The 18,701-nt window shown below is 37.0% G+C and overlaps 1 protein-coding gene across 2 annotated transcripts in view; it reads left to right on the plus strand.

The window, feature by feature from the left end:
• Window positions 1-426: 426 nt before the first annotated feature.
• ACSL5 (acyl-CoA synthetase long chain family member 5) overlaps window positions 427-18,701 on the plus strand; it is a 36,593-nt gene continuing 18,318 nt past the window's right edge. Inside the window, exons 1-9 of one of the 2 annotated variants that reach the window (XM_088132259.1) lie at window positions 427-543; window positions 9,600-9,788; window positions 10,097-10,205; window positions 11,583-11,647; window positions 11,729-11,830; window positions 12,744-12,843; window positions 14,249-14,427; window positions 16,019-16,051; window positions 16,158-16,209. In XM_088132259.1, the coding sequence (XP_087988385.1) occupies window positions 9,633-9,788; window positions 10,097-10,205; window positions 11,583-11,647; window positions 11,729-11,830; window positions 12,744-12,843; window positions 14,249-14,427; window positions 16,019-16,051; window positions 16,158-16,209 (796 nt within the window). In that variant the 5' untranslated portion in view covers window positions 427-543; window positions 9,600-9,632. Of the gene's footprint in view, window positions 544-2,354; window positions 2,462-9,599; window positions 9,789-10,096; window positions 10,206-11,582; window positions 11,648-11,728; window positions 11,831-12,743; window positions 12,844-14,248; window positions 14,428-16,018; window positions 16,052-16,157; window positions 16,210-18,701 lie in introns of those variants that run through there. The other variant, XM_088132260.1, reaches the window with a different exon arrangement.

The following is an 18,701-nucleotide window of genomic DNA, read 5'->3' on the forward strand; positions in this document are numbered from 1 at the left end:
TTACATACTGCACCAAGGGACAGTCAGTTGCTCTACACTCCTTGCATCTCTGTCCCCAGTTTCTAATGAAAAATATACAACAGTTCCCCAGAAAAATACATATAATTTCTCTATTACTACATGGGCACTCTGCTGAATAAGAGGGGGAAAAACCTCAAGTCAAATAAAAAATGAATTAGAATACAGCACATGCAAGTCAAATAAAAAGTGAATTAGAATACAGCATGCAAAACCCTTTGCTGGTTTTGCAACTTTATGCATTTTATGAGTTTAGCAAGCTCTTGCATAAACATTGCTTGTTTGTGAACTGGCATTTTATATCAGCTCACATTTCGGCCACTGTTTGATAGGCTAGGACCTACCTTTGAACCTAACCTGGCTGCTTCAAGACTGCTATCATTTTTATGAAAGCAGATGGAACAATGATAGCAAAGAGATATCATATATAAGAATCATTTATGAAATTAGTAAACTTTAAACCTTGGTGTTGTGCTAGGTAGGACAAACTGTTATTCCCTCTTCTATTTCTGCAGTTGAAAGAAGGTAAGCCAAGCAATTAACTTTCGTCCATTCAAAATTGTTAAAATTGTTATATCTGTTTAATGGCTATTAATAGATAGATAGATAGATAGATAGATAGATAGACAGACAGACAGACAGACAGACAGACAGACAGACAGACAGACAGACAGACAGACAGACAGATAGATAGATAGATAGATAGATAGATAGATAGATAGATAGATAGATAGATAGATAATCATACAAGGTTTTTTTGTGTGTTTGTGCCTTTGAGTCAGTTTTGATTCCCGGTGACTGCCTGGACTAGTCTCTGCAGTTTTCTTGGCAAAGTTTTTCAGAAATGTCTAGTACATAATTTATTACTGATCTAGATTTAAATTTATTTTTCTTTATAATCTATTAAGAAGAATTCAAGAGAGTCTCTAATGAAAAAATTTGCTTACCCATATCAGCAGTTGTAAATAGTTGTAGATAGCATTGAAAGAACAAATGTGTTCAAAGGATTTGCATATATGGGAAAGGATAAGTCCAAGAAGTATCTTAAGAAACCTTAACTCTACACTTGATTTTAATATGAGCACTGCAGCTACAATCCAATACGTATCTATCTATCTATGATGCCATATAGTAGGATTATGAAGCTTCTGGTATTCTGGCTGTAGGTGAAGTAGATTTCTCAGCATCTCTTGCCATTGGTCTCACCATTGACTGGGCTGCTAGAAAGTTTAGCAGTTACAGTCTGAAGGATCAAGGCCTTATGCATGTTAGTATCTACAGCTACGGTATCAGGGTGGCAAAAAGCTAAATGATTACTAGATGGCAACAAACAGAGTTTTCTATAGCATGATGCCATACAGTGGTCACCTGGATTTTGGTGCCCAGCTAGGGTAACCCTGATCCTGACCATGACAAGTATCTGACTTATTTACATAAGAACATGAATGACTACTGTCAGGCAAAAAATAGCTAGAGGTAAGAATAATCAGAAAAGAGCAGTTATCTTGAAATGAACATAGTTTTGTTGTTTGATCAGTCCTAACTGTAGGAGTCAGACACATCAGTTTATAAGAAAAGGCTTTGACAAAGTGGCAGTGCAAATAATCTTATAGCTGAAGGTTGTCATCATTACCTTCTCTCCTCCTTATGTTACTACTGAGTAAATGATCATGCACCTTTGCAAAGCCTATTTTAGGCCTTATATTACATTTACAGTGGTCAAAGCTATTTCAGGTTTTATACTACAGATTTCACGTTTCTTATATTCAAGTGGCATAAAACTAGGTCACTGCTTTCAGCAATCAGCAACTGAGGTCTTCACAGAAGGAAACCAAAAGTGGCTTTTTAATAGAAAGAAAAAAAACCTCATACACCCCAAAGCGGCTTTTCTGGGTTGCGAAGTGTAGTTTTATTTCTTAGTTGGCATGAACGTGTTGCTGTCAAAAGTAATGCATTATGTCCATAATTGTGATTCCCAATCTTTGTAGGAAACAGATTTGTGCCTTTAACCAAACTGTAGCTGGAAAAACTGTTCAGAATAGTTCTCCATTCAGGATACTTTTCCTTCTTATTGTGAAGACTACATGAAAAAAAATGGGATAAAAGTTTAAAGTTGTAAAGGGGAAAGTCTGACCTATGAGCAATTCAGTTCATTTTCTGACACTTTTTACCTAAATGTGAGTACTAGAATTCTTCACTTTCTTCCTCATTACAGAGAACAGCACACAGTTTAATATTATATATTTGCAGAAGTCAGCCCTACAAAAATATTGCTCATCAAATGTGTAAATAAAGTAACATAACCTTGAGAACAATTAGTCACTTCCTGGTAGAAAAGTCTGCCTTTTACTACAGCTGCTTTCAACATTTCCTGAATGTAACTATTATTTAAGGATTGTGAGATACAGTCTGCAGTAGGCTTGTAATGAATGGTGTCTGTTTGGTAAGTGGAATTTATATACTCTTGGATGTCAGTATAGGTAAGATTATTTCTTTTTCTCAAAGATGTATGCATGAAGTGACATTTCTGGAGGATTATGGAAATTCAGAGATGGCTAGTTTATAATTGTACATTTCTAGTAACTTTTGTGGGAATATAATTTGAAACTGTTGCTGTTATTATTTGTATCCCAGCTTTCTTTAATTTGGGCTATATTTATATATTAAGTATGGTTTATTTTAACCATAACATGTTCAAGCTATAATTACTTAGTTTATATCCAAAGCTAAATCATACAGTATGTTTAATGGACTGCAAGGGTTAACTCATCACACTAACTCCACCACAAATTCTGTGAAAGCTTAATGCAGTTTGTGAACTCAAGACAGTATCTGATTGGATGAATTACCAAGTTCTCACTTCATGCTAAGCATTTTGGTTTTGACTTTAATTTGACTCTTCAGGGTATACCTGCATGAAGTCTTGAATGCAGGTGGGGGGAAACTCTGCAAACTACAAAAGAAGAGGGGGTCTATTCATGTTAAAGCTACACTTCGATAGTCTGCACTGTTTGTTTGTCTAGTCTCTGGGAGAAAATCACATATTCTGTGATTGTTAGCTTCTGCTGCTTTTAATGATTATTACTCAGTAGGTAGTATGGCTCATTAATGCTTTAATGCTTCCTTAGTTCCAGCTTGAGGAAGGAAGGTAATTCAGACAAGGTGGATAATTGCACAACTTCACATAGTTATTTGGTTTAGTATGAATGATCTTTAGTTTGGAGGCTGTCTGGGATTCATTGCTTGAAGTAGATTAAGTCGCTTAGTTTGTGTTTCCATATTGGGCTAAAGCCATGATGTAGTGATTTAGTTTGGGTTTAACACTGAATCCAATAATTGTGCTTTCAATAACCCATGATTTAGCATTCTGCATAACCAAAAGTGATGGTGGATAATTCTCAGGGCTTGGGAAAGTGCTAGCCTTTCTAGCTCTTGATGAAATAGCATTCCACCTAAAATAGCATATACACAGGTTGCAAGTACTTCTAAATCCATTCTGCTCAAAAGTGGCTTGTTTGGCTTTATGACATGATAATTAAATTACTTTCCTTTCTTAAGATGGCAGTGTATTTAGGGTTGCTACATATAGAAAGTTGTGGCTAACATGGACAGTTTTTGCATTCTGTTATATATGATATTAGCTCCTGTTGAACATTTGCATATTTTCTTTTTAAATGGTTTGGGGCCCAAAGGACTGAAAGATGATTCCTCCCCTCCCACAGGAACTTATTCATACAGGTACTGTGCATGTCAACAAAGGGAATCACAGCTTGTCTATGGAATGTCCTTTCTATATAGCTTTAGTTTTAAGTTAACTATATCCAGGTGTTTTAACTCGTGTGTTTTAAAGTTAAGGGTGTCGACCCTTTTATCTGGTGATTTTAATGGAGGGATATCCCCTAGAATTCTAAACATTTTGAAAAATTGTATAATAATTCACAAGCATTTGTAGCATACAGTACTGCTTGCACAGGGAGAGGTTTGTTTGTTTTAATTCTCATCTGTCTGCTACTAAGTTTCAAAGGTGGCTTACGATATATACTGCATAGTATATTGATTTTAATAAGGCAGTATGACAGAAAGATAATGTGCCATTTAAGGGCACAACATGTGAAACCAGAAACAAGCTAAGCACATTATGGTTTAATCCACCGGGTGAACACAGCCAAAGTCTATGTGCCTGAGTCCCTTCAGCTGAACATCTGCGTAATCTGCAGCTCTTACTTCTTCCCAATTACAGTGAAGGCCCAAAGCTGAATGAAAAATTAGAGAAGATAGCTGGATCTAAGGAATAACAAGCATTTGTAGAAGGACCTATTATATACTCTAATGTAAATTACAAACTCTAATTTTTCTAGGGGGTTCTTGTTGCAGTAAAATTTGCTAAATTACTTTGAGCAGCAATAGTTAGCTTCCTATGACTTTTCTGCTTCCAGCCACTCTGAAGCACTCTTACTCAGTATTCTTAATACATATGGAGACACTGTTCCCATGTTCCACCTTCACATCAATGAGATTAGAGCATCATATGTTAAGTATGGCTAATTTCTAATTGATTTTCAAATTTAATGGAGCTCAAAGTAGTTCATTTGGCAACAAATAGCAGGTTTCAAGATCACAAATAGTTTTAATAAGAATTGTTTTTCTTAAGAGGGGAAAAAAAAACCCTTTGAGATGAGTCTGAGTTAATTATAAAGAATTATTCTGCACGTTAAGACTTAAATGATAAGAGTAGTTGTAAATTCACAACACCATGAACCTTAGAATTGCTCTTGCTATAGTTATCTTTCTATTTACTGATAAATGGGTCAGAAGGGCTTCTTGTACTAATGGGGCGTGAGCATTTTTCAAACGTGCTAGCAAGTCAGTAATGCATCTGCTAAAGGACAAAAGCCACAGTTTGCAGAATCTTATGCAATAACTGAACTTCTTCCTTATCACTTGAAACTGTTTAAACTTCGTACATTTCTTGGCATGTAAGTGATGAATGATCTTGAAAATGTTAAATGACGATCATTTAAGTCTTAGCAATTCCAAAGTGGCAATCTGATCTGCTTTTCAATTAGAGGATATTATACAAGTGGATCAGACTAATCCACTTACAATGTATGACTAGTCTTACAAAAAGTGTTTAACTGATACTACATAGGCAGCTTGCATACAGCAGCATAAGAAACGTATGCCTCAATTTTTTTCTACCCAGATGCAAAACTTTAGTTTTCTTTCAATTAATTCCATCCTATTAATTTTAGCCTACTGTTCACCCTGTCTGGATCTTTTTGAATCTTTTCTATTTAATCTAAATTATCAGCCCCCAACTTACCTTTGTGTCATTTGCAAACTTTAACCTTTACTTCCTCACTCAAGTCACTGATAAAAATGGTCAATAGTTTCAGGCCCATTCACTGTTTTCCTCCACATGGATGTGAAAACATTAATGAATGCTCTTTGAATGTTGTAATTCAGTCAACTGTGAGTCAAACTAATAGCATCTTCTAGCCCATATTTTATTCTTTCATAAAGGAGAATGTCATCAGGCACCCTGCTGAAGGTTTTGCTGAGACCTAGCACACTATAAAGGCAGCATTCCCCTGATTAAGCTAAATAAAGTTACTAGTTTAGTAAATCAGGTATAATGCGGACTCCTGTTAATTCTAGCATGTCTATCCAAGTGCTCATAAGCATGCTTTTTGTCCAGTACAGACATTAAGTTGCCAGGTCTGTAATGCATGGCCCTCCTTAATACCAAACTAGCAGTTAAGAAGTTCTGTCTTTTCATCCTCACTCATTCACCATCTACTCCTTGCAATGGATCTATGGCCTCTTTGGTTTTCCTTTAATTTCTAATCATAGCCAAAGAATTATTTTACTTCTAACCATGTCCAATAACTCCTTTTTGTTATTCTGGTACCTTTCACAAGGCTTAGCTCATTTTGAGTTACCATTTCTGACACAGTTCCTACAGTTTGTAGAGACTACTTGATATTCTTCAAGTATACTCCCCTCCTTCCATTTCTTGAACATCCCCCCTTTTCCCTTCAGTATTTTAGAGAGCTGGCCTCTTCACACTGGCCTCTTAAGATTTCTCTCATTTTTTTCTTATTGTGATTGTTTACAATCGCATCTACAATATTTCATTTTGTAGAGTTTTCCATTCTTTCCAGCTAATTTTCTCTGTAAATATTTGACATTGTTCAGTCGGGGTTGTTTTCCCTTGAAGTTCACCAAAACCTACTTTTCTGAAGTCCAATATGAAGGACTGACTCTTCTTAGTTCCTTTGCCTCTGGATATCACAACTTGAAGTATAATAAAATAACTTTCTCCAAAATGCCAATCACCTTCACTCCTTCAACCATTTTTCTCTGTTACAACAGAAACCCCCCTTGTTCATCCTTCTATTGACTCCTAAATAAAGGTGTCAGCAAGAAAGCATATGTTGGAATTTTGACTGAAGTTAGATTCTTAGCAGAAGGTGAATAACTGAAATCCCCTTTGAAAGACTGGTCAGCTGATGCAGAAAGACCTCATCTATCTTCCGCATGCCTAGATGCTATTTAACAAACTCCCACAATAGCACTTCTGTTTGTTTCTACTTTTGTTCTTACCCTCATATGAAGGAAAGTAAGATGGCTTTCCAGGGATTTGTATGGAAGTCCCCCCTCCCCCACTCCATTTGATTTTTAAATTGAAGATGGTGGGTTTTGAATTAGTCAGATCATACACTCCACTAAAGAACATGTGAAGTTTTATAGTTCTAGTGAATATCCACTTCAGACCTCTCTCACAAGAATGATACATCTTATTACATAAGATATATGGAAGAATGGACTACATCCCACAATATCAAGTGTTATCTTGAAGGTTATGTGTATGCATACACTTGCCCATGGTAGGGATGTAATACTAGGATCAAAAGAAAATGGTGTGTTTCCAATGATAACTAACTGATTATCAGCATCTATTCACTAACAAGTGAAAACACACTGAGATATGCCTTATCAAATTAGTGAAGTTAGAAGTTGGTGGGTTGTTTTTTTCCTTGAATGCAACTGAGATTATCTTGAATGGGGGAAAGAGACCCAATGCCTTTCTCTATTGCTTCCACTGTTAAAGATTTCTGTAATTTGGATTTCCACTATCATTGCAAGCTGTGTCATGCTATTAAATGGAAAGCCAACTTGTCCAGGCCAGCAGAGAAAGCTAATTATTATTCCATCTACCTCAAGAGAGAAAACTTCTTGTATAATTAATTTTAACAAGCTTTACTGCTAGGATATGAAAAAACATTAGATATTATTTAATCACTGCTAAAAGGCCTAACTGGTTTTATTTTGCTTGAACTTTCTGTTTTGTTTCTGTTTCTGCCAGCTATTTCCAAAGACTCAGAGCTATATTGATATCTAGCTGGGTTTTTTTGTTTTTAGATTTTTTTTATCCCACCTTTATTTTTATAAATAACTCAAGGTGGTGAACATACCTAATACTCCTTCCTCCTCCTATTTTCCCCATAACAAAAACCTTGTAAAGTGAGTTGGGCTGAGAGAGAGTAACTGGCCCAAACTCCCAGCTGGCATTTATGTCAAGTTCTTCATTCATGTTTATTCATAGTAAAATTGTTCCACTTCAGGAATGGGGGGATTGTCCCCATGAAAAAATATGCTTGCAGCCTTTTATCCTCAATTTTGTAGCATGAATTACCCACTTCTATTAATAAAGCAGAATTGTTCTGACTCAGAATTTTAAAAACTTCAGGACTTGGGCATTGCAATTCTGAACACAGGTCTGAACACAGTCATTTACTTAAGGATAAGGCAGAATGTAGGTCAGAGGGAAATGAAATACAGAAACAACACATTTGGAGTATGAACTGCTGAGTTACAATCTATCAAGTGATTCAATTCTATTTCCTATGACTTGAACTAGGACAAAGGGCTTTTTGATTGCTAAATGTCATAATCAGTTGATCAATGCAAGAATGTTTGGGTAACCCAAAACTGTTTTTTGAATGGACATTGTTAATAGCTGATTATCACTGTGCTGTCTGCATTTATTTCTTTTGACTTCACTGTTCACAATTTCACACACATACGGATATATATATGCACATTCTAGGCCTAGAGACAACTGTGTCGGAAAAATATCATAGATATGGACTGACTGATCCTTGTCTTTGTGAATTAATTAGAGCTCATCTGGCTAATACAGCTGAGGTAGTAACAAGACTATTTTCCTAAGTCAGTTTAAGTTCTGCAAGTCTTAATAAAAGACTCAAAGTACTATAAATCCTAGCCAATGAAAATTCCTCAGTTAAGTAGATAACTAGACTTAGTCCTAAAATTCTTAGTGGAATGTTAGCCTAAAATGAGCTAATTTGAAAATTCCTGCAATAAGCTTAACCCTCATGTAAACAGGCCTCTAAGTGGGTACTAGGTATATTGCAGAATCCTGAGACGTAACTAAAAACAGAGTGTTTCAAGTTGGAAAATCAGCTGCCTGCAAGAATAAAAGTAACTTTCTAGCTTACAAGAAGTATTTTAGTTGTTTTAAAGTAAGCTATGACGATGTATGAACACCTTGACTTTTAGGATCTCTAGCTTCCCACAATTTTTTTCTCCTAGAACACAATTTTTCTTCTAGAAGTGGAAATGCAAATGTTTGTAAGTAATGGTTTCTTGTAATGTATTGATTTCTGAAATGCCATTTGCCTCCTTGGTTTTTTGCAAATTATTTTGTGTTTGATTAGTAATAATTGAGAATTTGGCATCACGAATATAAATGTTATTAATTTCTTTTGAGTCCTGAAATTTTGAAATCCTCCTTGAAAAGCTTTCATGGACTTTAAGAATGAATCTTTTGAAATACATAAATATATCAACTCTTCTTTGCTTGGCATAGAAAATGTGAGAGTGGAAGCAAGACAAATTTCTGAAGGGATGAATATCCTGCAGAAGAAACTATATGGAAAACTTTAAATACTAGCTCAGTTTATTATCTTCCCTGTTTGTATTTATCTGAATTTTTATATGCACTTTAATTTAGCTTAGAAATAGCTGTATATGTACATTTCTGAAGTAGAATGAAGGGGCGTACAGTAAGTATCAGGTCCTGTAGTTACACAGTTATCAGGAGTCATTTATTTATTTTTTAACCTGCCTTCCCCAGTAAAAGACATCAACAATATAATCTGATTCTTAGTCATTCTCTCAAAAGCTTTATTGATTTTAATGGGACAGAGGTAAGCAAATATAGGTGAAAATAGCATGTACCAATGGGCTACGTAATAGTTTCAGACTTGGCTGAGTTAACAAATTAACTCTTTGGCCTACCTGAAAATGCACAGGGACCAATTCAAATGATTATGGCTATCATTACCTCTAATTTTTTGCTCTCTGTAGCATGATGCATATTGAATACCTTCTCTGATCTTGCTATGTTAATGATGATGTACTAGTTATTTTTATTTAGGTTCAAACTCAGTAATAAGGTATATATTCTCTGATGCTTCAAAGGATGTTATTATATTCCTTTCTATATGAGTAGTGAATTTTTGTCCATTGCTTTCTGGTTCCTCTTGTTTTAGGATTCAGCTGTCTGGCAGAAATAATCCATCAGTATGATTTGGATACTTCAGCTCTTATTTTCTCCACTCCCAACTCCTGCTTTGATTGGTCTTATTACTTTTGGAACAACAGTTTTCCTATGGTTGATAACAAAACCCAAGCCAATTATATGCCCTGTTGACCTCAACAAACAATCTGTTGGCACTGAGGTAATGCAAATGCTGTGTCTGTTCATAACTGAATGTTGTGCTCTCCCCCATCCCTGCCCCGAATGTGGTATTTCCATTAAAAACAAGCAAACAAAAACCTTCAGACTTCTTCCAAGATTATGATCAGAGTGAGAGTTAGTCTGGCACTAGCTATATTTTTACAAATTGGAATAGCTTATAATATCTTAATACTTTATAAGATAAAATTGTCATGTAAATCAGCAAAACATGAATTTAGGTTGGTTATGAGGTTTGGAAATGCATTCTCTATAGAGGTACAAATTAACAGTAATGATCCCTTGATGTAGGGAGGAGCTAGAAGAAGTGCGCTTGTCCCTGAAGGAAAGCTTCTGTCTTATTACTATGAGGATGCAAAGACCTTATATGAAGGATTCAGAAGAGGACGTTATGTATCAGGTCAGTGTGGAATTAGTCCAGAGAATGTTGATACATCAAAATCAAATAATCACTGTTGTCTACATACTTTCTATCCTGGTATTAATTTGAATGGCTGGCCTTAAAACCCTAACCACATTTGAAGCAGGGAGTACTGTAGCACTTTTCAGTTGTGTGGCATTTAACAAAGCCTAATAGTAAAATGCTATTGAAAGATTCCTTGTTGCAGTGTTGGTTTGTAGTTACATAATGGAGAAGACATGGATCATGGTCTTTCTATGATAGTTAGCATTGATATAGCTCCTCTATTCTATTTAATACTCTTGAGGATGCTCTTCTAAAGTAACTAATTTGTTGGAGAATATTCTCTTCATCAAAGGGAATATTCTAGGAAACTTATTATAGTCTCCTTATTGTGGAAAAAGAACTATTCTAGGAGTAAAATGAAATGCTTGATTGCTATTTCATGACTTGGGCCAAATCAAATGATGCAACAGGTCCATGATTAAATCTAAAAGACACTATGAAGCCCAGTGCAGGAGAAATACCTCAACTATGGGTGTAAAAGGCTATGAATTCAAAGGCAAAAAAAAAAAAAAAATGCTTTGGAGTGTGTGGACCAATACATGATGTACTACCCCATCTGCAACTTCCTAAACCAAATGCGTATCTTCCCAAAGAAAGATGCAGCACATTTAAGAAGTTGCAGACAGGTACTATATGAGTGTTCTTCATGCTCCAAAGCACCTTTTTTGCCTATGAATCTGAAGCACAATACAGATCTGAGGGAGGAGTAGTTAATTAAATATTTCCATGATTTAAGCTGTCCATGCATGTAGCTCAAGATGCTATTTTGACTTAAGTAGGGAGAAGAAGTGCCATAGCATCTTCTCTGTGGACTTCTTCTTCGTCCCTAAATAGCTCATATATCAGGGTTAACTTCTTTCTTTGGCCTCATTTCATTGGCCAAAGAGTACTTAGTGTTGGACTTCTGTGCTTAAATAAATCAAGATGTCAATCTTCAATCTCCTTCATACTGTTTGTTCTCTTTTAATTAAGGCACTTCATTATTTCACTATGTCTCTGAATGTAATATAGAAAAGCTATTGAAATATTTCAAATAAGTAATGCCTCTTGAAATGTCTTGATCTTTATTTTTAAAATCTATAACCAACATTCAAACAGGGTAGATAGAGTTCCTGGAATGGAATGCATTCCTGTACAAATCTACCCAAAATGTTTAGCACCACAGATTCCCCAGTGTTCAGAAAAGCACTGCTTAGCAGCTACCATGTATGAAATCTTATTGACAATCCCGTTAAATTAAGCACATTGGCATTGAGTAATTTTCAGCTTTCCCCAAGCACACATTTTTTTTCTTCCTTTGTTTGCTTGCAGAAAATGGTCCTTGTTTAGGATATCGAAAGCCAAAGCAACCATACCAATGGCTGTCTTATCAACAGGTTGGTTATACGGCAATGTTTATGAATAACTCAAACTTTTTGCAAATATGAGGAACAATCCATTTTCACTTCGATCTATAGGTCCTGGACAGAGCTGAATATTTGGGATCAGGCCTTTTGTACAGAGGATGTAAACCTTCATCGGATCAATTCATTGGCATCTTTGCTCAGAATAGGCCAGAGGTAACTTGTGGAAATTATAGTTTAGGAATGTAATCAAATCATAATAACCTGATTGTTATTATCTGAACTGATTTAATTACAATATATGAACACAACTGCCTGAGTGAATTCTTGGTATCCTCATTGGTGCCTATTTTTGTATGGTTATTGTTTAGTGTTGGAGAAAATAATCCAAGTAGCAATGGAATTCTGGATACCTATTTGGCTAGAATTAATATGTGCTGTACAAAAATTTTTCTAAGGAGACTTTTTTACATGCTGTTTACCCTAGTGCTGCAGTTATTATTATTTTTTTTTAATCTGCACTCAGTCGTTACCGACTCTGCAGTGACTGCTTTTGGACGAGTCCTTGCAGTTTTCAAGGCAAGGTGTTTCGGAAGTGGTTTGCCAGAGCCTCCTTCCTAGAGCAGAGCCCAGCTGGCGAGCGCAGGAGGCGGAGTTTCCGTTGCTTCGTGCCCTTTTTTCGGGTGACCACGGTTTCGCACTTACCGGCAACTGCTCCTGACTCCTTTTGCAAGGCGCTGCCAGCATTTTTCCTCCCACCAGAGTGAGAGTACCCATTTATCTACTCACGTGAATTTTCGAACTGTTGGGTTGACGGGAACTGGGGAGGAAACAGGAGCTCAACCCTGTTAACGTGAAGGCTGGACTCGAACCGCTAAAGCGTCGACCATTTCTGGCCGACAACTTTCAGCGTCATTAAGCCGCTGCGCCACCGCATCCCCAAGTTATTGAGATACGTTAATTATTAGCAGTTGGTATCCCTATCCTGCTTCTTGCAAAGGTTCTTGTGTGTAGCTTCTATTCAATGCAAACAATTCCAGCATAAGGCCTGTAATATAAATGTTATTTAGTGCTCTGATAGGAGAATGTAGAAGGATACGTTACTCTTTTCTTTCTGTTTCCTGCATAGTGGATCATCTCAGAGCTTGCTTGCTATACTTACTCGATGGTACCAGTTCCCCTTTATGATACTTTGGGCCCAGAGGCAATTGTGTACATTGTCAATAAAGGTAAGTCTTTTCCTTTCTCAACATGGATTTATTTATTTATTCAAGGAGAAAATCCAGCAGTGGAAACAGATTTGATTGCTGGCTTCCGACCTCTATCTCAGCAAGTTTTTCAAAGCCTTTTTAATTAATTCCAACAGTATCTATTTATTCTTCATTAGATTTATACCCTGCCTTTTGTACAAGAGTTCAAGGCACTGTTCATGTTGTTCCATCTCCTTTTTTTTCCCCACAACAATACTATGGATTGGGCTGGGAGAGAGTAACTGGCACAAAGTCACCCAGTGAGCTTCTGTGGCTGAGGGTGGACTAGAACCTCTGTTTCCAGGGTTCAGTGCCTTAACCACTACTCCACCCTATCTAACCTTTTTGCATAAATAAATAATTCCTGGCTCTGAAAAATCACTCCAGATTCATTAGTTTATTTATAACTCAGGCAATGATACCTTTTAATATCAGTCTTGTTCAACACATTGGAAATAGGGCCAGATTCAAGGACTTTAGTAACTAAATCTGTAGAATAACAGCAAAGATATTAGATTCTGGAACTTCATTGAACTTAGTGAAGTTGGCATCGTAATAGCAAAACAACACTGAAGATTCAGTCCAAAGTAGAACTAGTTGGCTCTTTCCAGTGATTAAATGGCTCATAATGCTTTAATTGTGGGAAAAAAATGATTGAATCACAACTTACCAATAAAGGTTGTTAATTGTACAGAAGGTGTCTCTCTTGGGAAAGTGTAATCATAATGGGCTTCTTTTGCTAGTCTGGACAAGCTGGTTTCTCCCTTAATAGCATGGTACAACAAGCTATAGAAGCTCATGCAGTGGTGACCTGCTGGTCCTTCCATAAAGCTATGCAGCAGGAATAGTTAATATTTGGAAATAATATAGGATGATCTCTCTCTCTCTCTCTCTCTCTCTCACTTGCTATTTTCCCGCATTAGATCAACCTGGTAAGGAATCTTGATAATGTTTATTTGAGAAGGTGAAGAGAGGTTTGCCAGTGTTACCAGCACAATGCTCTTAAAGCAACATTTCTTGGGCACTTGAAAGCATGTTTTCCTTCTGGTATTTTGAGGAAATGATGGAATGAATGTAGATTAGGACTAGGCAAATCAAAAGTTACATATAGCCTTGAGCCTCCTTTTTGATGCCCCTTGATGCTATCAAGAGTAGACTGCCAAATCCTGACAGCACAAACTGCAAAATAAAGTCTATCCAAAGTAGTTATTGAAATCATTTCAGAGGCAAATGGCTTGATTACTTAATAAAATGCTATTGACAAAAGCATCAAGGGAAGGTATTCCAGCAAGCAAACACTCTCCTTGTGTTACTCCTTTGTGAGTGATCCTCATCTCCCAAATGGGAATTAGATAAAACTTTCCAATTGTTTGTATTTTTTCAGCTGACATCTCGACAGTGATCTGTGATAAACCTGAGAAAGCAGAGACAATACTGGAGAATTGTGAGCAAGGAAAAATGCCAGGATTAAAGACAATTATTTTGATGGATCCTTTTGATGACAGACTAAAAGAAAAAGGAGTTACACTGGGAGTTGAAATACTTTCTTTTCAGGCAGCTGAGGTATTGGATTGAGTCTTCTAAGAAACTTGTTTTGACAGAAACTGCTAATTAACCTTAAATCTAGAAAAATAAATATGTTCACTACAGTGCCTTTATAATTTAACCTTGAGTCTCAAAACTTGTCATACTAAATGTTATATTCAGAGACCTGTTTGCATTCTAATGCTTCTGGAAGAAGTTGAACCATTTGATCAATAGGATATAAAAACATGCTACAAGTATTCTTTTTAGGGTAATTTTTTTTAATCAAATGGTATAGCATTTGGCCTGTATAGTTCTGACTTGACTAGACATCATGCTGGATACATATCCATCCTCTCCCTATTCTTATATTCATTTTTACAAACATTAATTACCAGGCAGGTTGGGATGACTTCACAATGTTGTCTTTGTTTTTTTAATCTAATCATTAATATCATGCAGTCATTCCTTTTTTTTTTCCTTTGCAATACCAAATAAAACAGAACATTATATTGCATTGATTCTTAATAGCAATGTTTCTCCCAGAATAGAAGCTTCATAGAAGGATAAATTAAATTAAATTGTGAAATTTTCATCTTGAAGTAAATTCTTCCATGACTTTAATATTAAAAGTTATCTCTAACTCACTCTCAACACTTGTAGAGTATCTAAGGAGGACTGTTCTGGATTAGGCCAACAGCCTGTTTAATCCAGAATTTTGTGTCACACAGTAAACAGACAGATGAATTCAGGAACCTCACAAAAGTAAATAGGGAGATATTCCTCTTCCTCTACTGATTTCTAGCAGCTCACATTTAAGATACACTGCCATTGAGAGTCCAGTTCTTCATGATTCTATCCAGCCCTTTTAAAATAGTCTAAATTGGTAGACCATCATCATATCCATCCGCAGTGAATTATATACAGTGGTACCTTGGTTCACGAACTTAATTTGTTCCACGACTCTGGTCGCGAACTGAATTGGTTGTGAACCGAATCAAATTTTCCCATAAGGTTCAATGTAAATACGGTTAATCCGTTCTGACCCCTACGAATGTGGTCGCCGATCAATTTTGGTCGCCAACCGAATCAAATTTTCCCATAAGGTTTAATGTAAATACGGTTAATCCGTTCTGAACCATATGTATTTTTTTAAAAAACACAAAAATATGAAACAAAGTATAGTACAGTATGAAGAGAGAGAACACTAACCTTGCTTGGGGCAACTTCTGGCATGGAGGACAGGAAGGCGGGTGGGGAGGCAGTTATTGTTTAGAGGAAGAGTCCCCCTCGCCGACAGGAAGCCATGACCACGTGTCACAGCAGGAAAAATGGCCACGGGTCGTGTTCGTCACCTAATGCGGAGTTCGCGAATGGAAGCAAAATTTTGCGAATGGTGCTGTTCGTGAACCGAATTGTTCATGAACAGAAGCGTTCATGAACCGAGGTATTACTGTAATTCAAATTTACATTGTGTAATAAAGTGCTTACTTTTACTGATCCTGAATCTCCCCACATTTGTATTTAATAAACTATCCCAAATTTGGACTTTTATTCATTTAGGAAAATCTCCTTGAAGTTATCTTCCTGAAATTGTCTCAAGTACAGTTTTTCCTTCTTTTCCATACAGGCACTAGGAAGAGACAATTTAAGCAAACCAGTTGTAAGTACTAACTTTTCACTTTGTTAATCATCAATACCTATTTATGACCAAGTATAATATTAAATACCCATTTGGACTAAACTGTTATTGCTTTATCTCATTTCAGCCTCCCAAACCAGATGATCTTTCTGTTGTTTGTTTCACAAGTGGCACAACAGGTGGGTAATTTGAGAGAATGTTGGGCCATATATTTTATTTATTTAAGGTTGAGGTATGACTCACTTGACCTAGACATAAATAATATATTTACAGATTGAAGAAAGATGCTTCTGATATAGCCTTTAGGGCTGCGCAGAGATCCAGATTCAAAGAGAAAAAATTAATTCAGTCTATGCACATAGCCCCAGACAGATGCATCTTAAACCAGATGTGTCTTTCCCCAGAATTGCATGTCAGCTACTGGAGTTCAGAGAAGATGCAGCTGTTTTAAAGGTTTCCTAACGGAAGTCATGTGCATGCTCTGAATCTGTTGCCCTTGAAAGTTTAGCCATTTGAATCTGGATCAGCACTAATAGCTGTTGTTGCTATTTATTTAGAGGATTTTGATCTAATTAGATCAATCTAATCCAGATTGCAGAAGCTGTGCCAATTTTTCATCAATCCACTCCTGACATCTGCTACTCTTTTATAATACTCTTTTGTAATACTCTTGATTTCAAGAACAAAGAATAGTAGGGGAAGGATGATTTGTACAATACCTAATTATATTTGTTGTTGTTTAGTCGTTAAGTCGTGTCCGACTCTTCGTGACCCCATGAACCATATTGCGCCAGGCCTTCCTGTCCTTCACTGCCTCCCTGAGTTTGCTCAGTTTCATGCTCATTGCTTCAGTGATGCTATCTAACCATCTCATCCTCTGCCGTCCTCTTCTCCTTTTGCCTTCAATCTTTCTCAGCATCAGGGTCTTCTCCAAAGAGATCTCTCTTCGCATTAGGTGACCAAAATATCTGAGCTTGAGCTTCATTATCGATCCTTCCAATGAGCAATCAGGGTTGATTTCCTTTAAGATTGACTGGTTTGACCTCCTAGCAGTCCAGGGGACTCTCAAGAGTCTTCTCCAGCACCACAGTTCAAAGGCATCAATTCTTTGGCGCTCGGCCTTTTTTATGGTCCAGCTCTCACAGCCATACATTACTACTGGAAAAACCATAGCTTTGACTATGCGGATCTTTGTCGGCAAGGTGACGTCTCTGCTTTTTAATATGCTATCTAGGCTTGCCATAGCTTTCCTCCCAAGGAGCAAGCGTCTTTTAATTTCATGGCTGCAGTCTCCGTCTGCGGTGATCTTGGAGCCCAAATAAATGAAGTCTGTTACTGCTTCCATTTCTACCCCTTCTATTTGCCAGGAATTGATGGGTCCAGATGCCATGATCTTAGTTGTTTTTATGTTGAGTTTCAAGCCAGCTTTTGCACTCTCCTCTTTCACCCTCATCAAGAGGCTCTTTAGTTCTTCTTCACTTTCTGCCATGAGGGTGGTATCGTCCACATATCTGAGGTTGTTGATGATTCTCCCTGCAATCTTAATTCCGGCTTGTGATTCTTCCAGCCTGGCATTTCTCATGATGTACTCTGCATATAGGTTAAATAAGCAGGGTGACAGTATACAGCCTTGTCGTACACCTTTCCCTATTTTGAACCAATCGGTTGTTCCATGACCGGTTCTGACTGTTGCTTCTTGGCCCGCATACAGATTTCTCAGGAGACAGGTAAGGTGGTCTGGTACTCCCATCTCTTTAGGAATTTGCCACAGTTTGTTGTGATCCACACAATCAAAGGCTTTTGCATAGTCAATGAAGCAGAAGTAGATATTTTTCTGGAACTCTTGTGGTTTCTCCATGATCCAGCGAATGTTGGCGATTTGATCTCTAGTTCCTCTGCCTCTTCGAAACCCAGCTTGTACATCTGGTAGTTCTCGGTTCATGTATTGCTGAAGCCTAGCTTGTAGGATTTGGAGCATAACCTTGCTAGCATGTGAAATGAGTGCAATTGTGCGATAGTTTGAGCATTCTTTGGCGTTGCCCTTCTTTGGAATTGGAACATAAACTGACCTTTTCCAATCCCGTGGCCACTGTTGCGTTTTCCAAACTTGCTGGCATATTGAGTGCAGCACTTTAACACCATCATCTTTTAGTATTTTAAATAACTCAGCTGGAATACTGTCATCTCCACTAGCTTTGTTGTTAGCAATGCTTCCTAAGGCCCACTTGACTTCACTTTCTAGGATGTCTGGCTCAAGGTCAGTGATCACACCAGGGTGGACATCAGGGACATTAAGATCTTTCTTGTATAGTTCTTCTGTGTATTCTTGCCACCTCTTCTTAATCTCTTCTGCTTCTGTTAGGTCCCTGCCTTTTTTGTCCTTTATCATGCCCATCTTTGCACTAAACGTTCCTTTCATATCTCCAATTTTCTTGTAGAGATCTCTAGTCTTCCCCATTCTATTGTTTTTCTCAATTTCTTTGCATTGTTCATTTAAGAAGGCCTTCTTATCTCTCCTTGCTATTCTCTGGAAATCTGCATTCAGTTGCTTATATCTTTCCCTTTCACCCTTGCTTTTTGCATTCCTTCTTTCCACAGCTATTTGTAAAGCCTCATCAGACAGCCATTTTGCTTTCTTGCATTTCTTTTTCTTTGGGATGGTTTTAGTTGC

The sequence above is a fragment of the Python bivittatus genome, unplaced genomic scaffold, assembly GCF_059951505.1.
Source record: "Python bivittatus isolate LINGU-HERP-01145 unplaced genomic scaffold, Pbiv_v1 ctg000980_np1212, whole genome shotgun sequence".
NCBI lineage: Eukaryota > Metazoa > Chordata > Lepidosauria > Squamata > Pythonidae > Python > Python bivittatus.